Raw genomic sequence first — 12,810 nt, 5'->3', positions numbered from 1 at the left:
GCAAGCAGGCAACAGGAGAGCACAGGACTACAGCAAGCTTACAGTTACAGCTCATGTTGCTCAAGGGTGCTGCTAGTTTCTGATCACTGAACAAATTTTTGCCGTAGAGGTAATTCTCTTGGAAATGCTGCAGGTAGGTCTTGTACCCATAGCAGCCTATTCTCATTCATACTGGTTACTGCACTTCAGCTGACATTTACAAGCCCAAAAGGATTTTTCAAATACATAGCAATTATGTATCTTTTGCTAGCACTTTCTGCCCAATCATTTCAAAATACTTTAACAGCATCACTGAACCAAGCTTAAAATTATCTGACATACAGGTATTTTAAAGGGAACCGAGTACAGTAAACACCTGCAGCAAAACGGCAATAATCTCCTGAGTCTCAGTCCTGAACTTCTTTTCCTTTTAAATTCTTTTTCCTCCCCCAACCTATTTCTTATAGCAAGAAGGAGTACATTTATTCTGCAGAAGTTTATTAATCCCAATACAGGCAAGTGACTTCTAGTATGATTACATTAGTTCCCAATTCCATATGGAGGTTGCCTGTCCAGTCCATGTCAGCATGATCTCCTGGACTCAGCTGTCTGTATTTGGTTTATGTCTCTTGGCTCTGCTGTTCTGATGGTGACTGTCTTCAGAAGGTGCTTGGCCCCTTCCGTTTGTTCCACATTCCTCTGGAAATTTCTGACCCTCAGCCAACACCTGCCGAATAGTCATATTAATGCGGGAAGACTGCAAGTACTTGGCACACACCTGCCAATCCTCATCAGAGCTGCGCTCAATGACTGAGCCGGCAGGAAGATCTGAAGAAAGTGCTTGGTCCAGGCATGAAGGCAAAGCTGTTCCTTCAGGGTTGGGGAGGACCCGGGGGACAGCATGGTACAGCAGACGGCTGAAGCCAGACATCACCATGATATCTCCGCTGTGCATGAACATTGCTGTTGGGGCCTCCTCCCGCTTCAGGCCGCCAAGCAAAAATATTGAGGATTGCCCAAAACTAGAGATGGTATGAGGATGGAGAGAGAAGAGAAAACAAATTCAGGTAGAGAACAATTAAACGTACAGTAAGAAAATATTAGCAGCTAAATCCCTTTATTAAAAAAACCCAAAAACCAACAACAGGAAAACCAGATGGACTCCTAGTAACAACTTTATAATGAGAACATGATAAACAAAGAGGCTGGGTTCAAGGTAGGCGTAGTGTGAGCAGTTGCCCTGCCAGGATTGAAGCTCTGCTGAGGTATTTCATGCTTGCCTGCTAGTACCCAACTGACACTCTGCTGCTTTAGAACAGAATTGTCCTCTGTGCAAAGAGCTCTTCCACCCCAGGCACCACATCCATGCTATACAAGCAGTCTTCAAAGAAAAACCTATGCCCTTGAGCTACAGCTTCATACTAATCAAATCTTCAGAGAGTGAAGATTATATACCCAACTAGCAAACTACATCATACCAACTTCCTATAACCATATGCAACCATAGGAAAAAAAAGCTACCAATCCTTCCACAATGCTCTAGTGCTTTCCTTGACTCACCTGAATGATAAAAGAGGCCGAGAATGGTCTAGTTCAGACTCATCCACATGAATTCCCAGTGAAGAGTCAAAATGATAGTAGTTCAAGATCCCTGCTTGGGCTTGGAAACCCCGGAACCCGCAGGCTGCAGCCACTTGTTCTGACAGGAATGCAAGGTCTGAGGGGAAAGGAGTGTGGTGATTTGCTGAGTACTTCTGGAGGAAGGAGAGCAGGAAGAAAAAAAAAAAAACAACAAAACAAACCACACCCAGAACATCAGAGCAGCAAATAATATTGGAAACAAACATTGAATGAGAACTCAGAAGTTTGGCTGACAGTCATGGAGAAGGACATCATATTTGCCTAGAAAATTATTACAACATAGGCAGAACCACAGCAAGTTTACCCCTTATCATTTAATTCTGGGCCTATGCCAGAGATTCAACTAATCATGGAGTTAATTATTACATCTGGACGGCAAACTTGAAGTCAGTAAGACTAGTACCTAAGGTTAGTACCAACATCCTAAGGATCTACTTGGTCACCACGTACAACTGCCAATGGAAAGACAGTTCTATGTCTCATCAACAGAGCTCTGAAACAAGCATCTTTGTGCCTTCTTTGAAGATTAAGACAAACAGGAATCAATTGCAAACCTCCTTTTTCTCTCTCCCATGGGTGATTCTGAGAGGACTGGAAAGGAATAATCAAGTTTTTATTAAGGCCACTCAATAACAGGCTGACCTGGTAAATATAAGGCTGCAAGCAGATTTGATTAAGTATCTGCAATATACTGATAATACTGCATATTCACTCTGTCATCCTTTCTCAGCCTCCATCTGACTCAGCCTTATGAAAAAGTTTATTTTGGTTAGGAGCCCCAAAATAGCTGTTAGCTGGTAAGACTGTACTATATTGGTTCAGACTCTTAAGTTCAAAGTCACATCAGCAGTAGACTCTTCCTGCCCTTGCTCACCTCTCCAAAGAGCAGTAGTTTCTCAGAAGTGGCTCTCTCCAAGCACTCAAGGTCACTCTCACCTTAAGTAGTTAATGATGCTTTTGTGACCATCCCTTTTGGTAGGGTAAAAATGCTCACTTACCCTAAAATCATAGGTCTAAAGCCAAGTATATGCTACCATGTTACCTTTCAGAGGAAGGAATGCAGCAATGCACTTTTGCTGTTAAATCCTTCACAGTAAACTAATACAGATTAAAATGTTCTAACAAGCATGGTTTATTACAGCCTTTCCTCAAGACTGTCTTGTAGGATCATAAGCATTTTATTCCATGACACCCTTCTCCGTCTGCCATTCTGAGTGCTTACAGCTAAGAAAAATGGAGAATTTAATTTCAATACCTTAGTATCCCAGTTATAATGGTAACCAAGGGTCACCCAGCGCAGTTTCTCCAATAAGCTTCTGGGCTCCCGTTTACTGGAACCTTTCCTTCTGCAAAGACAAAACGGAAAGAAATAGGACGTGCATTAATTTCTGAGGGTTTTCTGGTACTGCAGCATACAGTAATGAGATTCACTCATCCATATGACAGCCTATTAAAACCATCAATGCTAAACTTTCATTGTCAGTGCCATTATTTTTTTCCTCCAAAGACCTTGAAAATTCAGTTCATGCAATTTGTGCAAGCTATAGGGCCTACTGCCAATTGCTGTCAGTTTGAAAGCGTGTATTTTCAACATGGTACATTACAGGTTATCAGACAGAAACAACACGATGAACTGGTGCAGGTTTAGAAGTCAGAATTAAGCATGTACTATTTGAGCACCTGAAAGTGAAAAAACAGAATCTGTGAAGACCTAAAAGCTGCAAACACAAGGAAAAAATATTCTAGGCACTTAATGGAAAATTACAAGAAAGGAAAATGCTTTGCCTGATGGTGAAACTTATCAAGCTGCTTAATACTGCAAAGGACCGTTAGTTCTACCACTTGGTACTTTTACAAGAAGTCCTTAGGATGGACTGACTCAATGTTCAGTAAGAAGGAAGACTGCTCTACCTATGACCATATGCTTCGTGTAATGTCAAGAAGTCTAGATTGCAGGTGTCTCCTATCCAGACTGCTATGCAGGACAAAAAACTTCTTCTCAAGTTACAACCCTAATGCAGAGGGACTCAGTAGTCTGAAGCCACAGGCCAATTACCATTCTTACTTGAAGGTGGTGAAGGCAGGAAAAGACTTCAGGGATGGGCTTTTACTATGGCCTATGGAAAAGTCCTTAAAAAGTTACGAAGAGTATTACTATAGTACATCAGATAGAAACATGGTAGTGACAAATACCAAAAGGAAGGTAAACATCTATCTTCTAGTCCACTTATTCCAGCAATTCCAGCTTCTTTTCTCAAGCTAAGTCATGTGTTACGGTAAAGAAAGAAAGAAAAGGGAAATGTACTCTGAACATCACGATAAACAGCATTAGCAGATGGTTGGCTCTCATTTATAGCCTCATTAGTTCAGTAAGACATGCTCTTTTACAAAACAGGATTCATATTTGTGCTGCCATAGTCAAGTCTCAGCCAAGCACCTGCATTTAATGTTCACTTCTAGCTGGATACACAGCTTGTTTCTGCCCTTCCCCTATAGTGTACTGATAGCTCCTAAGCTAAACCAGGAACAGGAGTAAAAGGCCAGTTTCTTTACCTTTAGTAATTTTTCATAGCTCACTGATTATTGAAAGAAAGTAGTCTTTCCAGTTTCCATCTTTGTCATAGGGTAATAGCAACTGCAATTACCATAATGCAGCAACACAGTAACTGTCAAATACACGCTGCTTGGAACAAATTACAGACCCTACAAGCAGGTAACACCACATTTAGAAAAAGGAGAGCCCACAACCCGCTCCTCTACATCTTTCAATCACTCAATGTTCATGATTAAACATTTTTAGCATGTGCCTTTTGAAAGTGCCCTCCTTCTTCTTTCGCTACAGTGTGAGTGCTTGTTTGCACAACAGCAGGAACCCCCATATGCTCGGTAGGTCCTTATTCCCAGACCTTAGTATTTTGCATGGGATTTTACATGTGATTACTAAGGAGAGGAAAGTCTGAGTGTTATGTATCTGGAAACAATGAGTTCCTAGAGCTGTAGCCACAGGTGCTCCTACAAGAAAGCACAGAGAAATTCTGGTGTAACTATGTTAGAAAGAGAACAAGACTGAACAGCACGGGGGCTTTGGTCTGAAGCTCCCTTTTTTCTTTATTCACTGCTAAATGACTGTATCTATAAAATACCCCCAGCCTTTTCCTTATACACAAGCATATATATATCCCTTGTAGGGATGCTCTACCCACTTTTATGCTTTTAATTATCCCCAGCACAAAAGAAAATATCTGAACTCCACTTTGTGAAGACAGCATAGCGTACGTTTCTAGGAACTGTACGGACTCTCTCTACCTTGTGATTCCTGCATCCTGAAAAGAGCAGGTAAGCCATGACCCAAGCATATTTATGCATCTTCCTGATGGTTTTAAAAAGCATTAAAGTTGTGTCCAATCTTGGAAGTAGACCTCTTTAGTTAAACACTCTGTTTCTCCTCTCCTTGAAAGGCTCTCACTCCAGATACTAGACAAGTTGGCTAGTTTGATCTGCCGTTCCCTAGGTAAAAGCACAAATACACCAGTCTGCTCACCTGAAGACTCAGGCAAGTGCTTAATAAAACTGCCAGTGTTTCTGCCAGCCATCACTCTTCCAAACACTGTTTTCAACTGAACTGGATTCAGCTGCAAATTAACCTTTGTTCTGATCATTCTCTGTGCGTGCAGGAGCTGCTGCTGGGAAAGGCCTGTCACCAGGCTGGAACAGTACCCCACTTTTTTCAGCTGCAGGGCACAATGCACAATACTTTCAAAGAACAATTTTTCATCCTTGATAGAAGACAAAAAAGGCGTCTGAATTTCTGTAACTAATTCTGACTGAGCCTGAAAAACACAAGCGGGGGCATAACTTCTCTCCTAGGTTCAAATACTTAGAGGTCCAAATCTTGCTTTTGCCATTCCATTTCTTGTAGGTGTTAAGAGTATTTATGAAGGAAAACCTCAGCATGTCAATTTTACTAAGAGACTGAGGTGGAAGATGAGAGTTGTAGGGAATTCTGGTCACTCCATCACATGAAACAATCATTATGAAAAATGAGCAGTGAAATCAACAAGGTAATGATAAATACCCAAACAACTAAAAGACTGTGTACTGTAAACAGCATCTATCTTGTATGTATTTTTACAAGTGACTAATTTAAAAAAACCTCTCTTTAAAACTTGGACTTCAAAACTTCCTACTTGACTTTAAAACTTGGACAAATTCTGCATTCAATTCCAAATCAGGTAGAGGAAATGCAGCTGTGTCAGCCACAGAACCCTGAACCTGTGGGAATCTTTCAGAGTAAACAGGATTGCCATTAAAATGTTACATTCAATCACCATCTCAGATGGAATTAAAAACAAAACAACAAACCAAAACAAAGAAATACTTCAGAAAATAAAAACAGAGAAATTAACTAACTTGAGAAGTTCAAAAAAGCGCAGATAACAGCCTTTCAGTTACAGTATACTAGGTCTGACAGCTGACTGGGAAGAAGAGCTAGCATGAGTGGGGTGTTTGGAAAGCATTCCTTTTGCCTCAGGGAAACTAAGGCCTAGAGGGACATCATGGTTCCACTTGCAGCTGAGCTTAGCAAGCTTCCAAGCACCATGATATCAGCCAGGGTCACTATTTTACATTTGACTGATGGCTTTGGAATAATTTGCTACTAGAAAATTCCATTGTGAGTGTGAAAGCAGAGAATTAACAAGGATGCACAGCAAGCCATGAAAAATCCATCTTTAACTTGGCATGTCTGACACCATCTGTATACTGCCAGCATGTACACAATCTTTTTCAGCTCCCCTTCACTGCTCATTTTTCTTAGACCTCCTCAGAGTTGAGACCTTCTGGCTCCATTAAGTTTTGGCCACCAAAGGTTATTGTGGACCTACCTCAGCTGCTCCTTGCTCTGTCCCCACAGGTCAATGGTCTTCTCAGGAGCCATATGCAGGTCCAGGTTGCAGATATTGGGTTTCTCAGGGTATAGCTTGAGACACTGTTTCACCCAGTGACGCTGGCAGCCCGGAAGGAAAGGGTTTGGTATGAAAATAAAGCCTGACCACAGAGAAAAAGGGAGGGGGTGGGGAGAAAGTATGGTTAGGCATTTCCCTGTTTTTTCTAAAACTAGAGCAAAGGACAGGGGTTGGAGGTACTGAAAAAACACCTTAGACATACAAGCACTGACTCTGCATGTAAGTTAATGAAATCTATTAACAGGTCTGAATAGTTAAGTTAAAACCTATTGGTTTTTTTTCGGTACAAACAAATGGTGGCCATAAGGTAGAAGGCAGGGAGGGCAGCCAACACTGGTCCAAGTAAAAAAATGACAATAAAGGACATATCTGTACAAGGCATATTGATTACAGGTACATAAAGGAGTAAAAACTTGGAAAGCCAATTGCTTTAGAGCAAATTTGATTTTGAAATGATTCAGCAAGGTTTTTCTCTTGAACTCTGTGGAGTTAAAGTAATTCTGCCCTACTTTTTCTAGACTTCAAGCTAACCTTCTCACTGCCTCTGAACTCATAGTGTCTTCTTATTGGTACTTCAGTGTCATGAATTGCAGAGAACGGTCCACGGGCAGAGCAAGTCTCTAGTAACGTAAACTGTCCTCTCCTTCGCTTCATGCTTATTCCCAGGTAAGACTGATTGTACTCATCTTTGTATTTTGGTATTGCAATACTCAAAGGGGATGAAAGTCAAATTACATCCCAAACTGCTAGTTGCTGACTGCAAATACTTTGCAGTCATTGTTAATTAACAAAACAAAATAAACAGGTAGCTAGTCTGCACATTCATTTAGCCAGGCACCTCAGGCAAGCAGCAGCCCAAATAAGAGGGTTAGCAAAGATGTAATGGATTGATTTATCTGTATCTTAATAGCCAAGAGTTCTTGACATAAGATCTGCCATCACCAGAAGAGCTAACAGGATTCTTCACTGGAATTTTCTCCCCAGCACCCCAGGGGTGTTTTCTTCCAGGCCAGGGTCGACTGTATTGATGAATGAGTGTCTGATGGGAAGATGTTATTCATCTATATTGTACCTACTCTGACAATCAAGGCACTCTCTCAAAGACTGCCAATTCAGTAAGAGTCACCAACACAAAATTCACATACAGAGAGAGATAAGGGTATTGGAGGAACAAAGGAAAAGGAGGTTTCAAGGTTTTGCCCTACTGTGTCTTTCTGAACTTCTCGGTCATCAAGTTAAACAGAGATAAAAATAGATGAAAAAGGAAGAAGCAAGGCTAGGTGTCTCAGTGGGATAGAAACTTGACTTGTGGCCTTATGAAAGTGGTAATAAAAGCACAGAAAAAGCTTTCTGCCAGCATATCTCACAGACCTCACAAGATTAAATTAACTGGTTAGAAAAAGAGCCTTCAGTGTATTAATAATATACTGTCATTCATTTCACTTCATTCCCTGCACCTTCAGACTATGGCAGCCTTCTGACAGGTCTGGTTACAAGAGTTTCTTTGCCAGAAGCATTAAATTTACTTTCTGTTGGCCTCTGCATAGAACACAATAATAATAATATTGCCCTTCCTGTCTACAGCTTTTGATGTGGAGCTCTCAAAGCACTTTACTACATTCATGAAATTACGTTCTACTACGTATGTATTATTTCCAGGTATTAAGGAATTGAAGCCTGGAGGGCTAGTTCCACACAGAGCTGAAAACAAGAATCCCAATTTTGACTCTTGTATCAGAAGCTTAGAACATGCTCATGTCTCTCCAAACCTTTAATTGCTTATTCCTAAGAAACCAGATTAGTCTAGATTTACAAAAGCGAGAACTAAAAAGTGGGTTACTGCAAGGCTTCTGATGTCAAGAAAGGCACAAACCCCTGAATTTCTAACAGTTGCAGAATTTTACTATAAAATTCTACACTAATGTTCAAGACTAATAGTTCCTGTGAGGGCCAATAGTGCTAGACATCAGTGACTTTCCACACATGGGAGGGAGAAGAGCAAGAAATACATTTCTGTAGCAATCTGAGCTGACTACAGAACACCACAGACAAGCTTTGAAGGCAACACAATTGAACGTCTTGGCTTTAAAAGAGTTGGTCTGAGTGGAATGGGCAAAAGATTAATTCTTTGGGGATCTGTATACTAAAGGAATCTGCCTTGATTACGTTCTGTTACTGCAGCAAAATGTTGCAGCACACTAGGAATTAATTTACACCTAGGTCTCCAGCCTCAGTCACAAGAAGTATAAGACACACAGATGTCTAGCAACAAGAACAACCCCTCATAAAACCAATTTGTGTCAGTTACAAAGACCCAAAGACAGCATCACCCACATCTTACAGAACTCAGGACACCACAACAGAAATTCACCCAGCTTCCTTAATCTTATATTTGATTGCTCACTGTGGGGACAAAATCAAATTACTTCCCTTTGCCCATAGACACGCTAAATAAATTCTAAATTATTTTAGAGAGCTATTGGGACAGTTACATATAGTGCTTTAGGATGTCCAGATAAAGGTAGCTGGAAAAGGATAAAATATTATTCTTGTCCACACATGACTTGATTCTAAACAGGCCTCAGAATTTGTTAGTGTATTTGCATTTCATTTTAGTGAAAGGTTTTCTTTGTCAAAGCAGAAGAAAAATGCAGTTAAGTGGAACACTTGTGATCCCCTCCCATGTAATTGCTAGGAAAGGCATTTAGACAGACATAAAATGACAAGTGAGACCAAGCAAGGGCAGCTATAATATGACAAGTAAGTGGAACAAAAAAATGTATAGAGGCAAGAAGAGGTGGAAGCCTTTCTCCTGAAATTATTCAATTCCCTGTGTATTAACCATGCCAGATGGCTACTGTGGCTGCCTCAGTTTCAGAAATGGTAGACTGGTTTCATAGCAACTAACACAGACACTGACTGCAGTTCTGATGAACTGAAAGAAACATGAGAAAAACCAAAATCAAACAAACAAAAACCCCTGAAATAAGGAGGATCTCGGGAAGTACAAACTCATCAGCTTTACCAAAACCCTGGGAAGATTATGGAGCAAACTTTCACGACAGCCATTTACAGACAAAAGGTGTCTGGGAACAGCCAACATGGATTTACTGAAGGCAAATTTTGTCTGACCAGCTTTACTGCCTGCTACAGTGAGATGCCCAGGCAAGTGGAGAGCAGGGATGCTGTTTACCTTGGCTTTAGCAAAGTTTTCCAGTCAGTCTCCTGCAGCATCACTGGAACCAAACTGGGGGCTCACAGATTTTATGGGTAAACTAAAAGAGTGAGCAAAAGCTGGCTGGGACACCAGGCTTAAAGAATAGTGATTTGATGGTTCAAAGTCTAACCCGTGGCTGTTATGAACTATGTTCTTCAGGTTGATACTGGGGTCAAGACTGATAACTACATCTACATCAACAGCCTGGACAACGGGATGTTCATCCTCATCACACTTACAGATAACACTAAATTGGGGCAGCAGTGGATATGCTGGAGGCTACCGCTGCCACTGAAAGGGACCTTGACAAACCAAAGGAATGGGCCAACAAGAACCTCAGGAAGTTCAACAGTGGTAATTCTGCACCTAGGGCAGAATAACCCCATGCAACAGTACAGCCTGAGGGCCTGAGGACCAGGGAGCAGCTCTAATGCAAAGGACCAGGGGGTCCCGGAGGACAAACCGAGCACACGTTAGTAGTGCCCCCTTGCGGCAATAAAGGCTGATTACACATTGGCCTGTATCAGTAAGCGCTACCTAAAGGGGCATTATAGAGAAGGTGGAGCCAGAGGCTTCTCAGAGGTGAACAGCAAGATCGTGAGAGGAACAGCCACAAATTACAGCAAGGCAAATTTTGACTGGATATAAGGGGGGGGGAAATCACAAGAGCAGCCAAACAGGCACCCAGAGACGGTGTGTAATCTTTATCCTTGGAGATTTCTAAAACTCACCCATACAAAGCTCTGAGTGACCTGATCAAACTTTCAACTTGACCCTGCTTTAAGCAAGGAGCTGGACTAGACCTCTGGAGGTCTCTTCCCACCTAACATCTTTCGGTGATTCTACCAGGTGACTTGCAAACCTAAGATCTATTTCAGTTTTTGAAATAACCTGCCTAATGAAATTACTTGGTACCTTGAATAGGACAAGAGGTTCTTACTCGCTTATTGTACTCAGTGTTCTACACCAGCAAGTAGATGCCACACTTCAGCCCTGAAATGACTGTATTTCAGTCACTTATCTAATTTTCATGACATATGTTGAAGAAAAATAGATGGTACAGAAATATAAAATCTCTATCAAAGGCCATGGGAATCCATTCTCATGAGAGATAGTCTGGTTGATCACAGACTGTGAAACAACTGGCCCTTCTGTTCTCACCTTCATATATATTGCCGCATCCCACCCTTTAGCCAACTCATTTGCCCTCCTGCACTTAAAATAAATTACACTTAGGCAAACCAAAATAGCTTTTTCAAGTAGGACAAGGAGAATAAGATGGAAGATGCCTGAATTCAAAGCAACAAGGCTGTGTTTAATTTTTCTTGAAATCAGAAGTACCTACCTGGATAACCATTGAGGCCATAGGCTTTCCACTGGCTAACTGGCTGTAATCCTGCTCTGTAGGCATCTTGATCACTGACCGAAGAAATACTGAGCTGTGATTTGAACACCTGGCAAAAGACGACAGATCTGTTTAAAAAAAAAAATTAAAAAAATACAAAATTCATCCAAATATAGCACCTATAAAAAAGAATGCTATCACATTCCAAGGTAAGTCTGTGAAAATGCCAACTGTACCACAGAACTATTGTCAAAGCAACACTGGCCAGAACAGGGCATGCTGCTAACAGAGCTAGTATGTACTCAACACAGGAATCAAAAGGTAGCTATAGTTTTTACAATATTTAGAGATCAGGACAGATGTCCTCCATTCATTAAAAAAACCCAAGAATTTATCCTAATGAGAAAAAAATTCAGCACTATTTGTTCATTTCCACAGTACAGCCTCATCATTACAAAACATTCCAATACTTATCAATTTCTATTAGAGTGCAGTACTTAGTACCCATTAACACTTTATACCTTCAAAGAATATTCCAAATACAAGTTGCTCATGACCCATAGGGTAGATGACTATTCTCATCTAATTTACAGAAGGAGTAGCAGCACAGTGATGAAATGGCCAAATTGTCTGATGTGAAGGACGGCAGAAACCCTGTAAATTCTGAACACCACATTGCCACTTCTTACAACAGTAGGGTCAGCAGCTCAATGCTTAGCAAGATATATTTTCTTGATGTACTCTCTTGCGTCGCAATAACATATGTATTTAAGCTGCAATAAGCCAACATTTGCTGAAAAAAACCCACACTCGTCCACTGTGTTCCCACTCCCTTCTTCCTTTAGGGCTGGGAACTGTCTTAGGGAGGGTAGGGTAGATGCAGGTTGGCTTTGTTCTGGTTTAGTTCCCCAGTCCAGCTCTCCATGTGGCTGTGCAAAAGCAAAGGCTTGTACAAGGAAAGAGCTGGCCAGGCATAGGGGGAATAAGCAGGCAGAGACAAGCAAGACTTTATTTACTACAATTTAAAGTATACATGAAATTAAGCCCTTTGCATGCAGACTCTGAGGTCATGAATGTGTAAATTGGTCTCTCTGCAGGCTGACAGCTCTGGTTAACATCTTCTGAGCAACAGGTCTGAATTACATACATAGACTTTGTAAGAAAACTCTAAACCAGTGCTGGGCAGCAGTTTCTGGCAACATGCTCAGTTTTACCAATTTTTCAGCTCTCTGCCAAAAGCAGCTTTGCGACGCCAGCCTTGAAGAGCTTAGTTCAGACTCCTCTCTGCAGAACATCCTCAGGATGGCTCTTCCCTTGACTAAGACTCTGCCACCCCTCTGCCTTCTCAAACTGCTTACACACCATCTGCTGCCAGGGCTTCTGGAGAACAGGAGCTGTTTCTATGCGAAGAATTACATGTGCCAGACCAGTTAAATAAGCCTGGTAGCAGAGCAGCTGGGGTATGCCACACCTCACTGAAGAGCTCAATCACTTGAAGCAGTTTTCTGAGAGAAAAGGAACAATAGTCTCTGGGCCAATCTGCCTGGCCTGTAGCTCTTCTTAAAGAGAAGAGCCAGATGTTTTTAACCTGGGGGAAAGAGGAATAAAAGATGCTTTCACTAGTAAGCTATCAACTGATCTTAGAAGGTAACAGGCACAAAAAG

The 12,810-nt window shown here is 41.4% G+C and overlaps 1 protein-coding gene across 1 annotated transcript; it reads right to left on the bottom strand.

Annotated features, from left to right (window-relative positions):
- Positions 1-580: 580 nt before the first annotated feature.
- On the bottom strand, positions 581-11,274 carry ALKBH1 (alkB, alkylation repair homolog 1 (E. coli); the record flags this gene model as incomplete). The annotated part of the gene is made up of 5 exons (XM_009704061.1): positions 581-1,001; positions 1,540-1,733; positions 2,876-2,966; positions 6,504-6,666; positions 11,147-11,274. Coding segments are annotated over 5 exons (997 nt in total), but the record flags the coding sequence as incomplete, so codon positions are not given.
- Positions 11,275-12,810: the final 1,536 nt, after the last annotated feature.

The sequence above is a fragment of the Cariama cristata genome, unplaced genomic scaffold (genome assembly GCF_000690535.1).
Source record: "Cariama cristata isolate BGI_N322 unplaced genomic scaffold, ASM69053v1 scaffold29707, whole genome shotgun sequence".
NCBI lineage: Eukaryota > Metazoa > Chordata > Aves > Cariamiformes > Cariamidae > Cariama > Cariama cristata.
This window is presented reverse-complemented; position numbering and strand designations above follow the sequence as displayed.